Here is a 22,006-nt window from a genome sequence, read left to right as displayed (position 1 = left end):
TCCCATTCGTGACCATGTGTCTCCGTGTAGCTCTGCCTCTCCCTTTCTGCTCTCTTTCCCTCGCTGCAGACGCGTTTTCTCTCTCTTCACTTTCTCCTGCTGTCTGCTCCACAGAGAGCGGCTGCCTCTGACCCTGGATTCATTTGGGACTTGTCATTTGAAACGGGATGAAAGCCAATTTTGGTCTTGTTTTGCCCATTTGTTCTTTTCTTCTTTGTCTTCTGGCAGGTGAGTAGGATATAAATCCACTACTTTAGTATCGTATACCATCTTGGTCAATTTATTCCTTGTCCTATAAGATTTTCAGATATATTCTCACATCCAATCCTCATAGAAAAATTAATAGAAAAATTCTGGGAAATAGATAATGTAAACCAGTGTCAGTATTTTTATTTATTTATGGTTGAATAAATATAGATGCATACGACAATTATGTAGATATAAATAATTCTATATGTATGCCAACATTCTAAGTAACACCAAAAGCATCAATTACATTTAACAGTGTATGGATTGTAAAAAGTTCTTGTTGTTAATGGGAATAATCCATTCTCTTAAATATGAGAGAAATTTAGACATGGACTGAATTTATCAGACCTAACACACAGAGTTAACCTCCTTGAAATGATGTTGTATAACCAACTAAAACACTGATCTTCTGCACTTCATCAGGAAGCTCCTGTTCTAATGAAGAGCACAAGCTGTTCTCGGTGATATTCTCAAACTATAACCAATATATAAGACCAGTGGCAAATGTGACCGACCCAGTCATTGTGCAGTTTGAGGTGTCCATGTCACAGCTCGTCAAAGTGGTAAGTAGCCTGCAAAGAGTTTTTTGTTTTTTATTGTTACAGTGGCAATTGCCTTGGGTTATGGGCTTCTACTACACCACAGTTAAACATAGAGCTGTGTTCACTGAGCAGTTGTGGCCTGATACAAAAACAATGGCTTCACACGTGGATGGCCGAGCGTGAGAAGAGGTTGTCGTAAGGCTAGATGGAGCGTGTCACCTGTCTGAGTACGTCCTCATCACTGCCACTTTGAATGAGTGTCCTGTCTGAATTTAGTGTTTTGTTGGACTTTCTTGACTGATGCCTGGTGACAAACAGATGGTTCTCACTTGACTCAATCGGGTCTAAAGCAGATGTCACCAATTAAGCTAAAAGGCTGAATTCACAAAATGAGCTGCTTTAGATTTACTGTCCGTCACTCCCTTCGCTTGTGTTGATTTGACAGGAGGACATACACAAATGGACATATAAGCAACTATTTTATTTTTGACATTTTTATTTTCTTTTTATAGCATAGACAAGAAAACTGGCTTTACAGGGGACATGTTACTTCCATCACTATGAATTGTGGCTTCATTTAAAGCAACAGACATTTTGAGAGGGTCGTTACCACTCTAGAGTCTGTAAATATGAAGATATGGCTGGGAGTCGATCTAACGTAGCTTAGCACACAGCATAGCGCTTAGAGAAAACTGCTGTACTGCTCCCCAACAAAAATCCTGCTCCCTTAAACATAGCTCTTTCTTGTGTCTTTATAAGTAATGGATGTTTATGAGAGATAGCATTCTTCTTCTTGTAACTTTTGGCAAAAAAATAAAAATGGTATTTGTTGAAAATGGTATCAGCCTGTAACAACTGGTAAAATAAAATCATATAATTTAACAAAATATGCAAGGCCTGGACAAACTGTTTGGACGATTATCACATTGCAGCAATGTTTTCTTCCATAGAGGAGATTCTTCTTCTTCTTCTTTCCCTTTCGGCTTTCCCCTTCAGGGGTCGCCACAGCGAATCAATTGCCTCCATCTAACCCTGTCTTCTGCATCCTCTTCTCTCACACCAACTACCTTCATGTCCTCCTTCACTACATCCATAGAGGAGTTTGATTAGTAAAGAAAACCTTGGATAATGACAAAATGTCAAACTTTACTCTGCATAAGTAAATAGATGTACCAGAATATTGATGGATGACTATTATTTCCTCCTCACGCCTGGTGCTCCTCACCCAAATCCAACTGGTATTGATCAGTTGACACTTATTACACGTGGGCTTTTATGAGCTAATTTAGACCACCAACACTTCATTGGCTGAGCTGGTTCAGTGCTCATCTCACAATTTGACATCATGTAAGGATACTTCTTTATAACAATGAATGAATAAGGAAGAGTCCCCATGGAACCATATCGTACAACAATTGTTTTATCTTTCTGAGAATTAAAGTAAATAAGCATATTTCACAGGAATAATAAATAAAAGCTATCTCTTCATTTTCATTGAGCATAAATATGGCTATCCTGCTGTTGATTTATTTAAACCTGTGCTTACCACCCATGTAGAAGCTAAACGGCATCATTTACCATTCATTTATGCACTGGGACATAACATTTATTCATTCACGGTTCAAGTCTCATACTAAACTTACACCCGCCGTACCCCCTCCCTTCTCCCTAGTCCCTCTGCTCCAGCTTTGCTGCAGAGTTGTTATAATAGAAGTTGAGGCTGGGCAGCCTGTGGTCTCCAGCTGTCATGTGTGTCACTTAGCGTGGAGGACTCAGGTGTACCGCTCTTGATCCTCTCTTTCGGATAAACAGAGTTCTGATTGTGCAAACAACACATTAACAGTCCTCGGTGGTAAATTCTATGATTACCAGTGACAGCGTGCATTCTCAGTTTTGCATTGAAAATGTTAACACTGAAATATGGTTGTTGGAAATGTCTTGATCATTACTTTTTCCTCTTTTCTCAGGATGAAGTCAATCAAATAATGGAGACAAATTTGTGGCTTAGACATGTAAGTGTGTTGTGCATGACTGTATAAATTTACACCACAGCTGCGGTAGTATCATAACTTGTGAGTTTTTGGATGATGGACTGACCAAAAATGACTATTATAAAAATCCTATCAATAAATCCATTGTTTTATGGTCAATTTTTTTAATGATCTACCAGTGATCTGAAATTCAAAAACTTGCCAATGCCATCACAACTCAGTGACAGTCTAACAGGAACATCTGCCGCATGGGGGACCTTCAAAATCAAATAGTTTCCATTAATTGTTTTTGTCAAGGCTGCAACAAAGAAACAGTGTCCCAACATGCTGTGTGGTGTGATGGTTTGTCATTTACTTAGTCCCACATGGTGCCTCTGCTTCCATAATGGTGCATGCAGTGAACCGGTTTGAATTAAATAAGGAAGGGCAGGTCTCCAGGTGCCATGTTTCAAGCACTGAGCAGAAAGTCCTCTGTGCTGGAGCCATGTTCACATTAGAGGGTGGAGATGTAAATGCTTGTTGGTGCTGTTCCACTTATTTCAATGTCAAATATTATTTTGGGACTTTCACAATGGTATAAGATGACAGCCTCTCATTGTTTTTATGAGGAGGATGTCAAAAATGAATTTAAAAAAGTACATTTTAATAACAAAGTTTTTTTTTTTATTTAAACTTTTCTGTACAACGCTACAACATATTTGATTCAACAGCTTTAGATTTAAAAAAAATGTTCTGCAAACATCATACCTATTATATTCTCTTACTTGCTATTAGGTTATTTTGATATTTTGAGAATGTCCCTGTTTGGGAGTCAGATCACATCTTTGGATCGACACGAAATTTATTAAGGATGTTCATCACCAGAAAAGGCGCGGTGACTTTGGTGATCATGTGGTGAATGATGAATGTCTCAACCACTTTTGCATGAATTACCTTAATAATGAAAACTTTACCTTTGGTGATCCCTCAGTGTTTCATGACTATAGAATTCAATCTAAACTGTGTATGTTTGTTATTAAGTATAATCTTTAGATTATCATTCAATAAGTACTGAAATCTAAAATCAAAATGATTGTAGTGGTTTCATTAAGATGTCAAATCATTCAAGATTACATTTGCTGGTACAAGTGACCCAATTCCATTTTTCCTCACATTCGGCACCAGAATGAGTGCGAATGATGGACTTATAAGCAAAGAGCACATGGAATCAGATATTGTCAGATCTGGATCAAGCCTCACTCATAGGTTGAAATAAATCTGATTACATTTGGATGAATGCATTTGCATTTGCAGCTGCATCGTGTCACAGTGGGTAGCACTGTTGCCACACTGCAAGAACGTTCTGGGTTTGAGTCCTTTCTGTGCAGAGTTTGCACATTCTCCCCATGTCTGCGTGGGTAGGCTCCAGCACACATGTGATCTGTAAAATGGAAAAGTGGCTGTAGGCAAAATGATTACAGTCATTTTGTGTACAAAAAAAAGGAAGGATGGATGGATGTGCATTTGCTTTTGTCATGTAAGCAGACAGATCAGATATTCTCTGTCAGAAATCAGATATCAGGACAACAAATCAGAATTGTTCATCAAGACCCATGTACTAGACCATTGTGCACTTGCCAATGTACTTTGTGACTTGGATTTATTTCAGAGTCATTTGAATAGAGATTCACAACCAGTTTATTTGTCTCTTCAAAGTTCATTCATGGTTTAGATTGACTTCAAAATTGTTAGCCCTATTTTTGGAAATTATTGTCTGACATTGTTTATTCTCTGCCTTGATTTTGATGTACCTCAACACTTATTATTGATTATCAGATCTGGAATGACTACAAACTCAGATGGAATCCAAAAGATTTTGGAGGTGTTGAATTTATCCGAGTACCATCCAACAGGATATGGAAGCCAGACATTGTGCTGTACAACAAGTGAGTGTATCAAGAAGTTAAAACCTGTCTTAGTGTGCATTGATTGTCGGGTTTATTTCCATTAAATTGTCCTCTCATTGCTTCTCTTAACTATAGTGCAGTCGGAGATTTCCAGGTTGATGATAAAACAAAAGCCCTGCTTCGTTACAATGGCGATGTTACGTGGATTCCTCCAGCCATATTTAAGAGCTCCTGCAAGATTGATGTAACTTACTTCCCTTTTGACTACCAAAACTGCACTATGAAGTTTGGTTCCTGGACATACGACAAGGCCAAGATAGACTTAGTGCTCATTGGTTCAACCATTAACTTTAAGGACTTCTGGGAGACTGGAGAGTGGATGATCATTGATGCTCCAGGTTACAAACATGACATTAAGTATAACTGCTGCGAGGAAATTTACACGGACATCACGTACTCTCTGTACATTCGTCGGCTGCCACTTTTTTACACCATCAACATGATCATCCCTTGCCTTCTCATCTCCTTTCTCACGGTGCTCGTCTTCTACCTACCATCTGATTGTGGCGAGAAAGTCACTCTGTGCATCTCGGTCTTGCTGTCGTTAACTGTCTTTCTCCTTGTTATAACAGAGACCATCCCCTCCACTTCACTTGTAATCCCCTTGATAGGCGAGTACCTCCTCTTCACTATGGTCTTTGTCACCCTCTCTATTGTCATCACTGTTTTTGTGTTAAATGTACACTACCGTACACCAAAGACCCACAACATGCCCTGCTGGGTGCGAACTGTGTTCCTGGGGCTGTTACCCAAGGTAATGTTCATGACTAGGCCAGAGAGGGACCCTGAACAGGTGACGGTTACCAGCAATGTTCAAACTATGAATTCCAGAACCTGTGCAATCCATTCATCAGCTTCTTTACAGAAACAGCACAAACCTCAGGCCCTGGGCTCCAGTGTGGTGTCCAGCCTGACAAACCGTCAGCGGCTTTTAAACAATACAGAACTCTCCAACCTCAATAACGTAAGTGAAGATCCAGTGAAAGGTACAGGCTCTTCCTTCTTGTGCTGCGAGGGACGTCACAATGGCTGCTGGCACCAGAGATCCAGCAAACTCCCTGCTGGAGTGGGAGGAGGTGGAGGACTAGGCAGCCTAGGGGCGCTGACTGGAGGCACTGCTTCAGGGGTCGGGGGGAGTAGTCAGTGCTCCAGCTCAGAGTCTCTCGATGGTGGTATAATTCCCCTGTTTCCTCTGTCTCCTGAGGTCAGGGAGGCCATTGAAAGTGTCAAATACATTGCAGAGAACATGAGACTACAGAATGAAGCAAAGGAGGTGAGTGTTAAGCAGCTTCTAAACCTTCATTGATAATTTGCTTTCATGAAACAGATGGTTATCACTATATTTAAATTGTTGTCTTTGTGATCCTGTCACAGGTACAAGATGATTGGAAGTACGTTGCCATGGTTATTGATAGGATCTTCCTGTGGGTTTTTGTCCTTGTGTGCATCCTGGGGACAGCTGGCCTCTTCCTCCAGCCTCTATTGCTGGGGGAGGACATTTGAATCAATAGTACAGAATGTTGAATTGTACAGCATCCATTACAATTAAGAGTCTTGTCATGGACCAGCAAGGAAAAATACATAGGGAACACAAAAACAAGAAGAAAACATGACTCTGTCTGGCAATGGGAACTTCACTGATTTATTGACTGTTTTCTCAGAGAGTAGATGATTTTTATTCAGCAAATGCTGAGGCTGATTATTTATGTTGTTCAGATGTTCGTCAGGATTCCTACATTCATTCAGTTTATATAGATTCTTATTCTGTATAGGGTTATGGGGCCTGGCGTATCTGACTTTGGGTGAGAGACAGATGCACCTTGGGCTTGTGGCCAGGTCATCACATGGATCACACGGTGACACAGCAAGTCAAACAACTATTTTCAGTCATGCCTGCAATCAATTTAAAGTTTTAGCTCACCTTGTTGCTTTTGGTGGAGGGAGGGAACCGGAGGGAACCCATGGGGAGAACCTTTACACACCACACAGAAAAATCTCAGGTCCACCTTGTTGGTGTAAGGCAGCATCAGCGCCCTCTGCTGACGCTATGAGCTGTAGAGATAAAATTGACTGAAGAACCTTGTTGTGTACTTACCTACATTCACATCCCAATCAAGTGTCAATATTTGTCCTTTTGTGCCATTCAAATGAAATTTTGTTTAGAATATTAAGTCGTTTTTGAGTACTGTACCAGAATGTTGCGTTTAATTAAATAACATAACAAGCAATTATCATCATTCACTGTGGATTTCAGTTTTTCTGAGAATGTTGTCATGATGTTGACTGTAACAGTCTAACAGTATCATCATGTGATGCGTCTTTGCTCTTACTAAAGATAACTTGGATGTTTGACGGTTAAAGATGTACTGTATATAAAGCATTCTGTGATGATCTGTGTTCTTTCATAGCTCCAGTCATACTATGTTACGGAAAGTTACACTGACACCTTTTGCCATGAGTACATATAGAAAGTAATTTTATTAGTATAACATGGCCTTCATCATTAGGTCACTTGTATTTTCCATTATGCAAACTGAATATGTACAGTCCACAAAGTGTGTAGTGTGCAAAGACACAATGTAAATAAATCAAAATTTTGTTTCTGTTTGACACATTTCTTAATTACTTTGTTTAACCTCCACTGTGCCCCATTGGAGCTCACTCAGCTTATTGGGTTACAATCAATACAGAGGTCAAGTGATAAAGGATCTGAGTGGGATTTTTCTCTCTTCTTCATCTAACCATGTTTTTCCAAAAAGCAATAAACTGTTCTTTACCACACTGAGTCTTAATAACTCAGTGCTGACACAACTGATCTGATGCTCACGTGTACTAAAAAACACATGTTTAACATTCATTTTGTGCCACTTAAATGTAATGATTGATTGAAATACATGAGACACTATGTCAGATTAAAAATCTCCACACTTAAAGACCTTGTTACATGTCAGAAACATGCATGAATTGAAGGATAAACTGGATAAACTGGAGATGATATTGCTCTTTTTTTGTATCACATCAACTGATATGCTGAAAGAGTAAAACCCATGTGATTCACTCTGTGAATACGTGAACGAATCAGTATCTCCTGCATGAAGTCTATCAGTGCGTCACTGTCTTCTTAATTTACAATGAACAGCCAGAGCAGATGGTGAACTAAGTGAGGAAAATCTAGCCCATATTAATTGAATGCAGGCAGGAAAGCAGAAGATAGACAGACACTGCATTAGCTCCCTGTCACATCTGATAGGAAGCCCTAGGATGATGAATTAAATTAAATCCCACTCAGAACTTCATATCATATGTTATTGATTTGCAGGAGAGCAGATCTCTCAGACATACAGTGTGTGGGATACCAAATGACAGAGATGTCCTGTAAATATCATTTAAATGTAATGTACACATTTGCTTGCAATCAATAAATATATACAAGAACGGTGTAGCCCTGGCTTAAGTGAACAACAGACTTTTGGTTGTCAGCATGGTGGGTGGGTAATGACAGCTAAGACTTTTGTGTTTTGTTTTGGTTTTTTTGTGGGTGAAACAAAAATACTTTTCTGATGTATTTCCTGTGCACATCAAATATCATTACTTAACCTGCAGTACATTCTGACTCGGGAAATAGAATGTGGTTTATGTTAATGTATGTAAAAATGATCATGGCAATCAATAACGAAACAAAGACAAAACACAAGGCAACAAAATTATTATGGGTGTACAGAGCATAAGAAAATAAGCTACAGAGATAATACATCATTATTTAAAGTCAAAGGTGAAGTTTAACAGCTTAAGTTTAAAATGTGTAATGGAAACATCTGGGGAAAAAATGGTGTAAATGTTTTTTAAATATTTTTTTTTTCTTGGGGTGCGTACCAGAGGGTGGGTGGTTCGAGACCCATGTGAACCAAGAAGTTGGAGTGTGACCTGGCAGTGGAGAGGTGCCAGTTCACCACCTGAGCACTGCCAGTGTGCCCATGAGCAAAGCACTATCATGGTGTGCCCCATGTGAGAGCTGCCCATTATCTGCATGCTTACAGGCCCCTTGTGTATGTGTATGTGTGTGTGTCCGTGCCTGCGTGTGTGTGTGTGTGTGTGTGTGTTTATGGGTCTGCACTGTAATTTACCTATGGGGATGATTAAAACATTGGTTATTATTATTTTCTCTGAAACAGTTGTACAGACATCTCAATCAGATATTCAATACAGATGTGAGTGTTACAGAATGATAATAATTCAATATATAAGACAGAATCTATAAATCTTGATTGTATTGTTTTGTATTGCTTACATTTTATTATTTTAACAATAACATTCAACAGACAAAAGAAACAACATGACTAAATTTTACACATCAAGTATTTGTGTCCATTTCTTCAGTGAAGCTGGAAGTGGGCACAAGCCAGTGTCTTTAAAAATAAAAAATAACACAAAAAAAAAAATAAATAAATAAATATTGTGCTGGTTCCAAGCCCAGATAAATACAGAGGATTATGTCAGGAAGGGCATCCGATATAAAACGTATGCCAAATCACACATGCAAATCAAATATGACTTCCATACCGGATCGGTCGAGGCCCGGGTTAACAACGACCGCCATCGGTGCTGTTTACCTACGGGGTACCGGTGGAAATTGGACTACTGTTCGTCGAAGAAGAAGAGCAGGAAAGTGTTTTCGTAGGAAGAGAGAGGATATGAATGCCAAGAGTATAAGACTGAGAGTAGGGACGTTGAATGTTGGAACTATGGCAGGAAAAGGTAGAGAGTTGGTTGACATGATGCAGAGGAGGAAGGTAGACATACTGTGTGTCCAGGAGACCTGATGGAAAGGTAGCAAGGCTAGAAGTTTAGGAGCAGGGTTCAAGTTGTTCTATCATGGTGTAGATGGGAAGAGAAATGGAGTAGGAGTTACCTTGAAGGAGGAGTTTGTTAGGAATGTCCTGGAGGTAAAAAGAGTGTCAGATAGAGTGATGAGTCTGAAGCTAGAAATCAAGGGTGTGATGTTTATTGTTGTTAGTGGGTATGCTCCACAGGTAGGATGTGAGCTGGAGGAGAAGAAGAAATTCTGGTTGGACTTTGATGAAGTGATACAGAGCATACCTAGAAGTGAGAGAATTGTCATTGGTGCATACTTCAATGGACATTAAGTAGTTAAGACAGGCTCAAGACCAAAGAGGAGGTTTATGGATGTAGTGAAAGAGGACATGAAGGTAGTTGGTGTGAGAGAAGAGGATGCTGAAGACAGGGTTAGATAGAGGCAACTGATTCGCTGTGGCGACCCCTGAAGGGAAAAGCTGAAAGGAGAAGAAGAGGTTTCCATTTCTTCCCATTTCTTAATAACAACGTTGGGTTTCCTCTTGTCGTTACCCTTTTGACAATTTGAACAAAGACCAAAACTATCTCAGAGACAACTGGAAAATAATATTTTTTATTATTCTAGTCTTTTATTGATAGTTTTCATTCTAACATCCATTTACCTCATTTGAACATTTACTATACTAAAATACAATGATCACAAAAAAAAAGAACGTAACATACAAGGAAATCAAGGAATTGTGTCAAATCAAGGTGTAGCAATATTGTTTAAATACAGACAGGTTTCATATAAATCGTTTTAAAAATGATTAAAATCATCTGATTATTGATCATATATTCATTTTGTTGATTTAAGACACAAAATACACATCCCCGAATAGTTTAGTCACGCTTGACTTTATGTTTACACATTATGGTGCAGCAGCAGCGCATCAAAATGAAAATGGTTAAAAGTGTGAGCAGCACAGCTCCTGTCAACACCAGAAATGCATCCACAGAGTGGTAGGAGTACCAGGGCATTTTGTAGGAGTCTGTTCTCAGGTGAGCTGCACCTTTGTGTCTCATTACATACTCAATCCAGAAGAGGGCAGTATCCATAGGCTTCATTGGCTGATCTCTGTGCAGCCTGGAGAGTCTCTGCATGTTCATCTTGTAGGATGGCTCTGTCAGAACTTCACGTATGGCCGTCAGAAAGTTGTCATCCTTGTCCACCGTATTCATAGCCAGCATCTTAGCTGCTCCTCTCTCCTTCAGACGCAGCAGGTTGTCATATTGGTCAAAAAACACAGGTAGTCCCACAACCGGGACTCCATGATAAATAGCTTCTTGAACACCATTTGTTCCTCCATGAGCCACAAACAATCTCATCTTGGGATGTCCTAAGAGATCGTTCTGTGGCATCCAGTCGACTAGTAAGGTGTTGTTGCCCAGAGTGGCTGGTCTTTCACCTTTGTGCCTCCAAATTACTTTCTGGGGTAGTTTGGCAAAAGCTGCAGCAATCTCATTTGTAATGTCCATTGAAAGGTTAGCCACAAAAGTCCCCATTGACATGATGATGAAGCCATGCTCTCCAGAACTCTGCACAAACTTCTCCAGGTCTTCAGGTAAAGGTTTGGCAGGTTTACACTGGAAACCTCCAATATAGACAGCATTTGGCATAGTTGGACGAGGGAACTCAAACACAAAGTCAACTCTCATGAGCCACAGATCCGCTCCCCGTAATAAGTCCCTATATTTGACTTCTGGGCCAAAGAAGTTCTCACAAACAGCTTGATACTGAGGTCTGATTATGAATTCATCCTGAGCTTGCCAAATGATGTAGAAAAGGATATTTTTAATTCTTTGTAATAAAGTCATTTTGTCTGACAATCCTGAGCCAGTCATTGGGATATAAGATAAAGGAGAGGGTGCAATGTCCAGGTGTCCTTCTCCACTAGATGTCCATCGCACATTGTAGACCAGTGGTAGTTTAAGAGCATGGGCTAACATTATTCCTGCGCCCCATGAGGGATCAGTAAGCAACAGATCATACTCTGCCTCCTTCAAACTAGACATTAAAACTCTATCTCTCAACATGTTAGTTGCCATTTTGCAGATTATTCGGTGCATCTTAAATAAAGCTGTAAACATCTCAACCTGTAAACTTGCAAATCTCATAAGTGAGCTATCTCCTCTTTCTATGTCAATAAGTTTTTCCAGGATAGGGTTAATGAAGTCATTATTAAAGGCCTCGCTAACAGGAACTGTGATCGTCTGGAAATGCTGTGAGTCGTCTTGAATATACCAGCTTCCGTTGGTCCGAACCACGTGAACAGTGTGCCCTCGAGAGTGGAGAGTTTTAATGATGATATCCATGTTCACCCAGTGGCTTCCCTCCAAAGGAACAATCAAAATCTTCCCTCCGTGGCAGGTTTCCCATGACAGCCATACGATGGATAATAAAAGAATATAACCTATCATTCCTTGAGGACCCATCTTTAACCTGAAAAGACAGTATTGGTTTACAAAAAAATCATTATTGATCACTCTTGAGAAGAAATATAGATTTACATACCTTTCATTTTAATCTATTTTAAACTCCCTTTTTTACATTTACAGACAAACTGACTGATTTTAGATTTTTGCTCTTAAACATACCTGTTTCACACGGAGCAGGCTTAGATATGTTAGGATGTTGATGAGAAACACTGAAGGTCATAAGCACATAACAATGAATTCCAGGAAAGCTTACATTAGTGGATTAAAGTTAAGCCTCTCTTCGGGCTTTTTTTTTTCAAGATTTGACAACAATGAGGCAGTTAGCAAGCATGTATTGTTGATGATTATTTAATTTTATTATGATTTCTGTGAATATACTTACTCTATGAAGCACATAGCTTCATTTTATACTCATAAATTAACAATTAGTTCTTCTGAGAAAAAGATTTTCAAAGGTATGCCCATACGTAAGTCTTTATTATACATTCAAGAATAATCTAACACGTACGCAGATTTTCTGAACATCAAAAAGAAATACAACCAACCAACTTTTTACTATGAGAATTTAAAAAAATAATAATGTATTTTCCCCTCAATTTCTTCAGATCACCAGAGATGGAGACATGCAGTTATACATTTTGGTATCAGTCATTTCCACCATAAGGTTCCTCAAAGAACTTGGCATCAGAAGGCAGGCTCAACAGAAGACCATCAAGGAGCTTACTGATGGCACCAAAAGAAGTAGTTAGTGGCTGTGGCTGAGGCGAAAAGGGAGTGTTTGGGCTGCCAGATGACCACAATGTGCCTCCAGTGCAACACACGCCCAGGTCTGATCAACCTGTGGCGGGCCAACCCCGGATGAGGGTGTGTTTGGGGCAGCAGTAAATCAGTTCACTAAGTCTTGGCTGGGGACCAGAGGGTGGCCAACTCACTGCCCATGTGGGTGTGTGTGTGTGTGTGTGTGTGTTACGGGCCTGTACGCATATGCATGTAATTAACAACCTTAAAATAAAAATTATTTCTATACTGTAAATCAATAAAATTGATTTCTTCTTCTTGTGATAAAAGACATTCAATGAGTTTTGGATACACAACCGATGATGTGTCCAATTGGCACCACCAGTTAGTCATGCCATGACTACTGTAATTGCATGCATGACGCCGCTTATCATCATGAGATGGTAACAGCAATTCCTATGAAGAATTCTAATTTTGGTATAATCTTAGCCGCTGGTTTTCTATGACTTGCTTCCAACGTAATTATTTGTTACCTTTTCTGCAAAATTAGACAAGTGAAGTCAAAACAAGAAAAAAAACTACTGAAATAATACAGTAGTGTCTTTAGAAATGGATCTCTTCTCCGTCTTGTTTGGCATTTGTTTTGCTATCAGTAAAATGTAGCTTTTTACTTTCTGGTCCAGCTAGAACTACAAGTGGAATGTTGACACCCCAGCATTATATAACAACAGTCACCAACATGTCTGTGCTCGTGGTGCCTTTCTTCCTGAGTTTTAGGGACAGTTGTGTTGTTAACCTCTGGGCTTTTTGTCTTCATGACATTGTTTGACGCATCGCATATCTATAAGACAAATTTGAGTTGTAATATAGCCTCTTTCCTAAAGCTGTCAGGTCTTGGTGCTAAGCTAAAACAGGCTACTGCAGTATGCCTATCCTAATCCATGACCACGGATCGTCTTACAGGCCTCATAAAGAATGCAGGATTCTCAGGTCCTCAGGCACCTTGGAGGTTTGCCCTGACAAAAAAATAATAATTGTGTCTTGTAAACAGGTGTGGTGTACACTTTAATCACAGATGGAATACCAGTACAAATGTGGATTTGATTTAAAGAATCAGAGATTTGCATCACATTACAGAGTTATGAATAACATCATCAAGCACTGATAGGACTGATGATAGGACTGGTGATATTAGAATACCAGTTACAGAAAAATTAAGCTGAATCCTTTATTTGAGATATAAAGATTGGAAGAGACTAGAGTTAAGGAAATGAGTCCGAAGGTCTTTTCCTGCCTATATAGTGTAATATCTGCTATACAACCGTCCATAAATGTGCATTTAAATAAACTGAATGACTTTGTATTCATCACCGTGCTCCATGACACGTACGTACTGTACTTAATAAGGGCTATTGAATCTCTACCAGACCAATAATAAATCTCTACTCTTTGTTGCCAACAAGTTTTACTTTCCTTATGATACATATATTTAATTTTATGTACCCTCAGTAATACAGAACAAAAAATTTTTATTTCAAAACAAAAGAACATGTCTCTGTGATACACACACACACACACACACACACACACACACATGCACCAGAAATCCAGAGCTTGATCTCAGTCACAATTTAGAGTGAAAGAGGATAATCAGAAAAGGACTGGTATCAGTATGTCAGTCAGTTGAATTTAAAAGAACCACAATGATGGTTTGTGTGCTTTGTCTTTGTTTGTGTTTAGGTGAGGCCCTGTTGTTAGAGAGTGCTTTCATGGAGAGGGACGACAATGCTGGCCCACTTGTAAATGACAGGAATGAAGAGCAGAGCAGAGCCCAGGACTGAAACCAGGAGAAATGCCCAAAGAAACATTCGATCCAGAACCTGGGCCACAAACTTCCAGTCTTGTACCACCTGAAACAAAAAGACACATGTGTAGCAACATGTGAACACTCGAATCATTCATATCCATCCAGATATGCTGAGTACGGACATGCAATATTTCCTCTTCTACGACTTATTTGCAGCTTTTGTTATATTTCAAGAAAAGGATGTGGGAAAAGTGATTCTTCTCCAGCTCTTCCAGGAGTTTAAGTCAAATTCAACTAAACTACACAATTTCTACACAACCTTGCAACCGTCATCATAATGCATTTTCTGCTTCAAGCCAATGACCACATATTGCAATGGATCATCATAGCACAGATACACATGAAGCCATAATTGTACATCACCAAATCACTTTCTCATATCTGGTAGACATCAGTAGCTCATATTTACTGACAAAAGACCATGAGAAGAAATTCCCTATTATGCATGTGAAGATTACTATTTCATATTTAATGTAGAGTTGTGATTGTTCACAAATGAAACCTATCGACTGGCCTTTTGTATCACAAAACATATCTGCAGAATGTGGGCAACATGAACCTAAAATTATTTTATTTTGAATTACTACCTTACTTACTATGTAATTAGAAACACATTGTCATAGTTACCTCTCTGACCTCATTTTCTTTAACCACATGCATGGTTATGTAGCGAATAGCATCCAAAGCTGCTTGTAGGCTTCGTTTGGTGTAGAGGAGAGGTGTCTGCTCAGGACCCGAGTCCTTCATCACACCCAATCCTCCAACTCTGGCTGCACCGGGTGTAGCATAGCGGTCCACATGGCTGCGCATGCACAGAAGCTTTGGTAGCCAATGCAAGAAAATCCTTCTCACCCAGGGTGCCATGTCATGATGTGTAGAAGAGGACCTGTGGTGAATATTAATGGCAAAGACGGTGATAATGATGGAAAGAGTCACAAACATCATGGTGAAGACGAGGTACTCCCCAATGAGGGGTATTGTCTTCGAAGAGGAGGGGATGATCTCCTCAATGACCAGGAGGAAAACTGTGAGTGACACCAGGACTGAGGTGCATAGAGAGATCTTCTCTCCACAGTTGGAGGGCAGATAGAAAACAAGGATTGTGAGAAAGGACAGGCCAATGCAGGGGATGATGAGGAAGAGGGTGTAGAAAAGAGGCAATCTGCGAATGATGAAGAAATAACTGATGGTAGGATAGGAAGAGCTTTCGTCTGTCCTCAAACCACGGCTGCCTGTGGCCTTCACTATCTCCCATTCACCGTTGTCAAAATAGTCCTGTTTGTCCACATGGAAGTCCTCCAGTATTATGTCCACCTGATGAATACAGAGCACAATCTCACATTTATGGTCAGGACTGACAAAAGTGTATTGTGCACATGCTGTGGAGTACAGTCTCACTTGGGACCCATCATATGTCCAAGAGCCAAACTTCATTGAACAGTTCTGGAGGTCAAAGGGGAAGAAAGTGACATCTATGGTGCAGGCTGACTTATAATTGGCCGGTGGCGTCCATAATATTGTTCCATCATACTTGACAACAGCCTTAGTGATGGTACCCTCGAAACGTCCATCAGAACTGTTGAAGAATAACCATTTATTAGTTTAAAAATTACATGATAGCTCTTAACACTTCTTAAGATACAGTGCTGTCAGTAGCATGGCCATGATGATCCCGTTAATTCCAAAAAAATGACACATACTTATCATACAGTACGATGTCAGGGAGCCAGATCCTGTCAGATGGGACTCTAATAATTGTGATGCCCAGAAAGTCATCAGGGTTCCACCTGAGTTTCATGTCGATCCACTCCTTCGTACAGGAAATAAATACAAAGAGCAAAGTTCATCAAAAACTGCTACAGTTACAGGAAAATGATTTGCAGATTGATTTCAAACATGTCTGTACGGAAGCTGTAACAGGACGCCAATTTAACTTATCGTGGAAAACAGCTAGCCAGGTCATTTGGTGAACTAATCTGCCACAAAACCACAAATTGCAGTTTTATGAAGGATTATTATAACCCTAACCCAAATTCAAGAACATAGTGTATATTTGAAGGGCCAAAAGGCTGATCTGGTTAAGTCTGGCCAACTTGACTACCCCCCCTGATTACTTCTGTCCTAAGCTGCACAATTTCTTCACAAGAATAAAAGTTTAAACCAGAATACTCTCTAGAGTGGAAATCATTTATTTTTTAGTAGGTCTGCTATGTACGATATACAGTATAATGTTTGACAAATATTTGACAAATACACAAATATAACAAAATTCACTCTTATATTGTTACAAATGGCCTGAACATGTTATACATGCTAAATAAATCATGACAAAATAATCAGCGCTCAGCATTATAATGATGAAAAGGTTGACCGCCAAATGAAATGAGAAAGGATGTCCTCTGGCATTCTATCCACTTTGCATGGGACTTTCATGACAGAGAGGTACTTCTGCTAACAACAATGCCCTTCTAGCACTTGTTTTGCATGATACAATCCATCATCGTGAAAGGGAGCAGCTGACCCGAGTGGAAAAAAATGGTATGTGATAATATTTCACAAGATTCATGACGGGCACTATGAAGAAGGCAAACCGCAACAGGGCTGAGGGAAAGGTGAATTGGCCCAGGGCCAAATGAGCTCCAATAGATGCTGCCAATAGATCAGCTTAAAGAAATGTTAAGACTGGACTGGATCTCCCTAAATGCCAGGTACAGTAAATCCATAATCCATGAGGTAAATTTCGGAGCATTTTCTTGTGATAATTAGTGAATATATTGGTAGAGGGACGCTGAGTTTTGAACTGCCAGGCAGGAGGCCAAGAGGAAGACCAAAGAGGAGGTTTATGGATGTAGTGAAAGAAAAAAATGGTAAAATGGTAATAGGCGTATCATAACATAATTGTGATGAGAAAAGTGTTTAATTTGAAATCTGGGGACGGGGACCACACAAGCCAAGACGGCTTTCACCCGTCAGCCCTTTTTGTCGGATGTTGTTGATGTTGCAAATGAGATGAAGGTGGAGAGGTCTGTTGTAATAACATGTCTGAGCAAAGAAACAAATAAATAAAGTCATGTAACAAAGTGTGATGTTGCATAGCTCTACTTGCCTGTTTCATCCACACATTGGTTGTCATCAGTTGGTTTTTCTCATCCTAGAACGGTAAAATAACATAAATGCTGGGATTGATCATTCTTTATAGAAGTTTCTTTCAACCCTTTTATAAAATTATATCAGTGACCAGTGCTTTTATATACATTACTCACCACGTCAACTAGCTGGGAAATAGCCAATCCAAATTTCACAAGGATCGTATGGTTTAGATGTTCCACTGGCCGAACCCATTTCTGGTAGTTTCCAAAGAGGTGTTTGAAAAGTTGGTCCTCTGCTTTTGCATAGGAGGAGAGTTTTGGAACACCTGAAAAAGATAAGAATACAAGAAAGGTAAACTGGAAAAACTAGACAGCACCCAAAGAGCACAAATCCCCGCCAAGGCAACTGAGTTTCATCATCAAATCACCTGACTGAATCAGCAGGTTCAATTATTGATTACAATTTTTTTTCTTGTATCCAGATCAGACTGGTGTGTTGTAGATGTTATGGGAATGCCATTATGTTTGTTTTGTCTGCGTATTTTTAAGCATAATTCACGAAGCACATCTTTTCTAACTACCACTTGTCCATTGTGAAGAATTTTAGATTCTTAGAAGTTTGTGTATAGCCTTGCTTAACCCTTTGTAGCATCCTAGCTTTGCACTCAAGCAGGAATCATTCACCTTTCTGGTCTTACTTGTCTAGAGTTTCTGGATATGACCTCTGTGATAAAACTTCTGTTTCAAGCAGCATGGACACCATAGTCTCACCCCAAGCACACACCCAATGTACCATGGTGTCCTCAAAATACAACAACATGGATGGATGAAGATGTTTGAAAATCAGTGCCAATGTGACATTTAACACCTGTCTACTACATTTAATAAATAAAGCCAATATGATATGTCTATTTAGTATTACTCAAATGCGTAGGAGATTCTTATTAATAGTGGGAATCATTCGTAAAATATCGTTTAACAACAGAAATATTATTTATGAATTTAATGGTATGTAAATGATTAGACACATGAAAAGACTGCCTGGATTAAATTGTGGAACTATTTCTTCACAGTGTACAAATGTCCATGGAGTATTGGCCATTCAAGATAAATTGATAAATTGGTATTAACTGGCTCAGACAGTTAATTTATCTTTCAACTGCATGAAAGATAAAAATCCTACAATGTACAATGCTGCCAACTCCCATCCCAGTCCTGTGCTGCTTTTTCTGCCCCGTCCAAATTGAGCCTCCATTTCCTACAGAAAAGATTTTTTTTTAAAATGGACAGACACAGCATTTCTTTCTAACTGTAAATTAATGAAAGACTGTATTGAATGGATTTGACGTAGTGTGTAATTGTATTATACGCTTATACAAGTTCTATGCCAGTAAAACTCTTTCCATCACATTCGAACTGGTGCAGGGCTCCCTTATTGTCTCTTAATATTGATTACATTTTGATTACATAGTTTCACAAATCTTGTCCATTGAATCATGCACCAGCAAGGTTGTTAACTTAGTTTATGGCTGTAGAATCGAGACTAGAAATCTTCCATCAAATGTATGGTGTCACCTTCTCAGTGTGGGTGAATCAATAAAGACAATGCTGCAACACAAAAAATCAATGACTGTGTGATAAGCAATGTTACCTCTAATTTTTCATGTGTCTGGGCATACAAGCTCACTGAGCAGACTGAGGACCAATGTGAGCAACATCAGATGTGTGTGCTGTGACCACACACCAGCATCACACCTATTCAAAACCTGGGATCATAGTTACATGGCTTATTAAAAAACCAACAATTAAATGACTTCAAGACTTTTTATTTGTCACATGCATGAAATGTACAAGTCCATCAGCAGTGAAATGCAGTGGTGTCACACTTGTCACTCAAAGAGTTTCACTGCTAAAACATTCAGATCAAATTCAGATTCACAAATTCATTACCTTAGCCCCTCACCCATCATGTTTATGATATGCATTAGAGGATAATTAATGCAAAATGTCAAGCCGGGTTTATGCTAATAAACTACCTCATAATAACCTCATAATAATACCTCATAATAAAATTGATATTTAATGTTAATTCATTCTTGCAATTTAAAGGAGCTATATGTCCCTGTCTCCTGCTGTCTACAGTAAGGAAAAAGACAAAAATCAATGTAAATGAAATATGGGATACATATATAATGTGCAAAATATCAGTGACTGAAAGATATAAAAAGAGAAAGTTGAAATGTACAGCAAAAGCCAAAAAGAAATATACCACATAGTCGATACATGAACGTAGATCACGAAATGCACACAGTAACTGTGGTTTCTTATTATTTCCTATTTCCTTTCCTGCTATGGTGCCTATTAATAATACACACACTTTGTCATCAGCCTGCTAACTAGCGTTCACTAGTGCTTAATTTCATCAGCTCACTCAGTCATCTGTACATCCAACAGAGTTTCATTCATCACACAATATATGGTATAAAGTTATTATGTGCTGTAATGTAATTGTTGTCTTTGTTCGTTTCTGATGACCATTTGTTTGCCATTTGAAAACTTCCGACATGCTTTATGCCGCTTGTCATAATAATTAAATGTTTGATAATCTATGCCCCAGAGAAACACTCACTGGTTTTTCTTTTTTCCCTGTGTCTAAATTCCAGGATACACTACAGTCCAGTTTGTCTTGAACATTGCTATCATTGGGCTATTACATTCCACCTTGGTGATTTGATGAGGTTTCCCCAGCCTTTAGGATACTTACGCAGCGAGCAACACAGGTGACAGCAGCACAGCAATGGCAGCAGCAGTGCTGTTGAGGTGACTGCCGCTCCTGCTCCCAGCATCTTATCAGAGAAAGCACCGGATCAACAAAGTCGGTCCCTCTGGCATCATGGGTCTGTGAAACAAATATCAAGAGCTACAAGCCTTTATGTGTGCTGGATAAACATCTGAGCCATGGAGCATGGCTTCAATCATGACTTGGTTTAAGGGTTCAATTCCCAATTCAAAATATTTCATTTGTTCAAATTATATGCAATCAGTAAATTCATTTAATAAGCTATATATATATATATATATATATATATATATATATATATATATATATATATATATATATATGATACATACAGTATATATATATGTATATATATATATACATATATATATATATACTGTATGTATCAGACAGTCTATTACATATATATATATGTATTTGTGTGTGTATATACTGTATATGTATATACACTGTGTTTATACAGTATATGTATATATATATATATATATATATATATATATTCAGTACATGTATATATATGTGTGTGTGTCTGTATAAGTACAGTATGCATACATATACATACAGAGACATGGATAGATAGATAGATAGATAGATAGATAGATAGATAGATAGATAGATAGATAGATAGATAGATAGATAGATAGATAGATAATACTATTTGTACCAAAAAAAACTAACTGCATTAACTAACTACAATTCAAGAACGCGCTCTCCTCCTTTCACTGTGCTAACCCCCCCATCCTCCATCCTCCCCCTCCCAAGGCATTCATTACATTCTTCACAGTAAGCATGCACATCTTGTATGCATTACCTCCTCGGCGTGTCTCCCATTTACACACAGTCCAGAGTGGCGTTGGTGGTGGAGGCGGTGGGAGTCCTGATCACAGCGACAGAGCTGCTCCAGCCCTCCTCCATTCCACGACGGTCCGTTTTGTCGCCTCACACAGACGCTGCTTCCCTGCCTACCGCCTCCAATTGAGCACAGGAGACGCACTCATCCCCCCCTCCTCCGTAGCTCCACCCCTCATCATCTTCACGGTATTTCCATGGTCACTAATCACGGAAACAAGTAGTCGCTCCCGCCCCAGCAGTGTCAGGGGACTGCGTCGACATTCTGCTGCATTTTCCCCCCATGAAAGTTTCAAGGTCGCTCCATGTCCCCAGCTATGTGATGCTTTAGTTTGTATCACCAGATCTTTCCTGTTTTCTCTCTACATGAGATGGTGTGCTTCTATAGGACACTGGGGGGTCTAGGGATGTTGCATACAATGGGATAAAAAGTCAACCTTAGCTTTTTGCCATTATTATTATACACATTTATAATATTGAATAAATAAATATGAAATTTTTCCTTCCACGCCTTTATTGGTCTTTTACAAATCTAACCTTTTTCACTTGCGCGGCCTACCATTTATAACTTCCTTTATTTATTTTTATCATCTTGAGAAAAACCTGATTTTTCTTAACTTAATATTAACCGACTAACAAATAAAA

At 39.1% G+C, this 22,006-nt stretch overlaps 3 protein-coding genes across 4 annotated transcripts; 1 reads left to right on the top strand and 2 right to left on the bottom strand.

Moving 5' to 3' along the window:
* The first annotated feature begins 98 nt into the window (after positions 1–98).
* On the top strand, positions 99–8,134 carry chrna3 (cholinergic receptor, nicotinic, alpha 3). The gene is made up of 6 exons (XM_068314780.1): positions 99–228; positions 673–812; positions 2,759–2,803; positions 4,598–4,707; positions 4,804–6,001; positions 6,103–8,134. The coding sequence occupies exons 1-6, from the start codon at positions 168–170 to the stop codon at positions 6,229–6,231; spliced, it is 1,683 nt and encodes a 560-aa protein (XP_068170881.1). The 5' UTR covers positions 99–167; the 3' UTR covers positions 6,232–8,134.
* A 2,284-nt stretch (positions 8,135–10,418) lies between these two features.
* Positions 10,419–11,910, bottom strand: LOC137595016 (UDP-glucuronosyltransferase 2A2-like). Its single transcript, XM_068314795.1, has one exon. The coding sequence runs from the start codon at positions 11,893–11,895 to the stop codon at positions 10,423–10,425; it is 1,473 nt and encodes a 490-aa protein (XP_068170896.1). The 5' UTR covers positions 11,896–11,910; the 3' UTR covers positions 10,419–10,422.
* Positions 11,911–13,817: 1,907 nt separating this feature from the next.
* chrna5 (cholinergic receptor, nicotinic, alpha 5) lies at positions 13,818–21,430 on the bottom strand. Of its 2 annotated transcripts, none has more exons than XM_068341947.1 (8): positions 21,324–21,430; positions 20,477–20,611; positions 17,887–18,038; positions 17,730–17,774; positions 16,324–16,433; positions 16,022–16,199; positions 15,251–15,937; positions 13,818–14,666 (listed from the first exon to the last, which is right to left on the bottom strand). In XM_068341947.1, exons 2-8 carry the CDS (start codon positions 20,556–20,558, stop codon positions 14,511–14,513), a joined length of 1,410 nt encoding a protein of 469 aa, XP_068198048.1. In that variant the 5' UTR covers positions 20,559–20,611; positions 21,324–21,430; the 3' UTR covers positions 13,818–14,510. The 2 variants fall into 2 exon arrangements, with proteins under 2 accessions (XP_068198048.1, XP_068198134.1); XM_068342033.1 differs by having other exon boundaries at positions 20,477–20,558; positions 21,324–21,410.
* Between the last annotated feature and the right edge of the window lie 576 nt (positions 21,431–22,006).

This window comes from Antennarius striatus, chromosome 1 (genome assembly GCF_040054535.1).
Source record: "Antennarius striatus isolate MH-2024 chromosome 1, ASM4005453v1, whole genome shotgun sequence".
Classification (NCBI taxonomy): domain Eukaryota; kingdom Metazoa; phylum Chordata; class Actinopteri; order Lophiiformes; family Antennariidae; genus Antennarius; species Antennarius striatus.
Note: the sequence above shows the minus strand (reverse complement) of the source record. Positions and strands in the feature narration are given on the sequence as shown.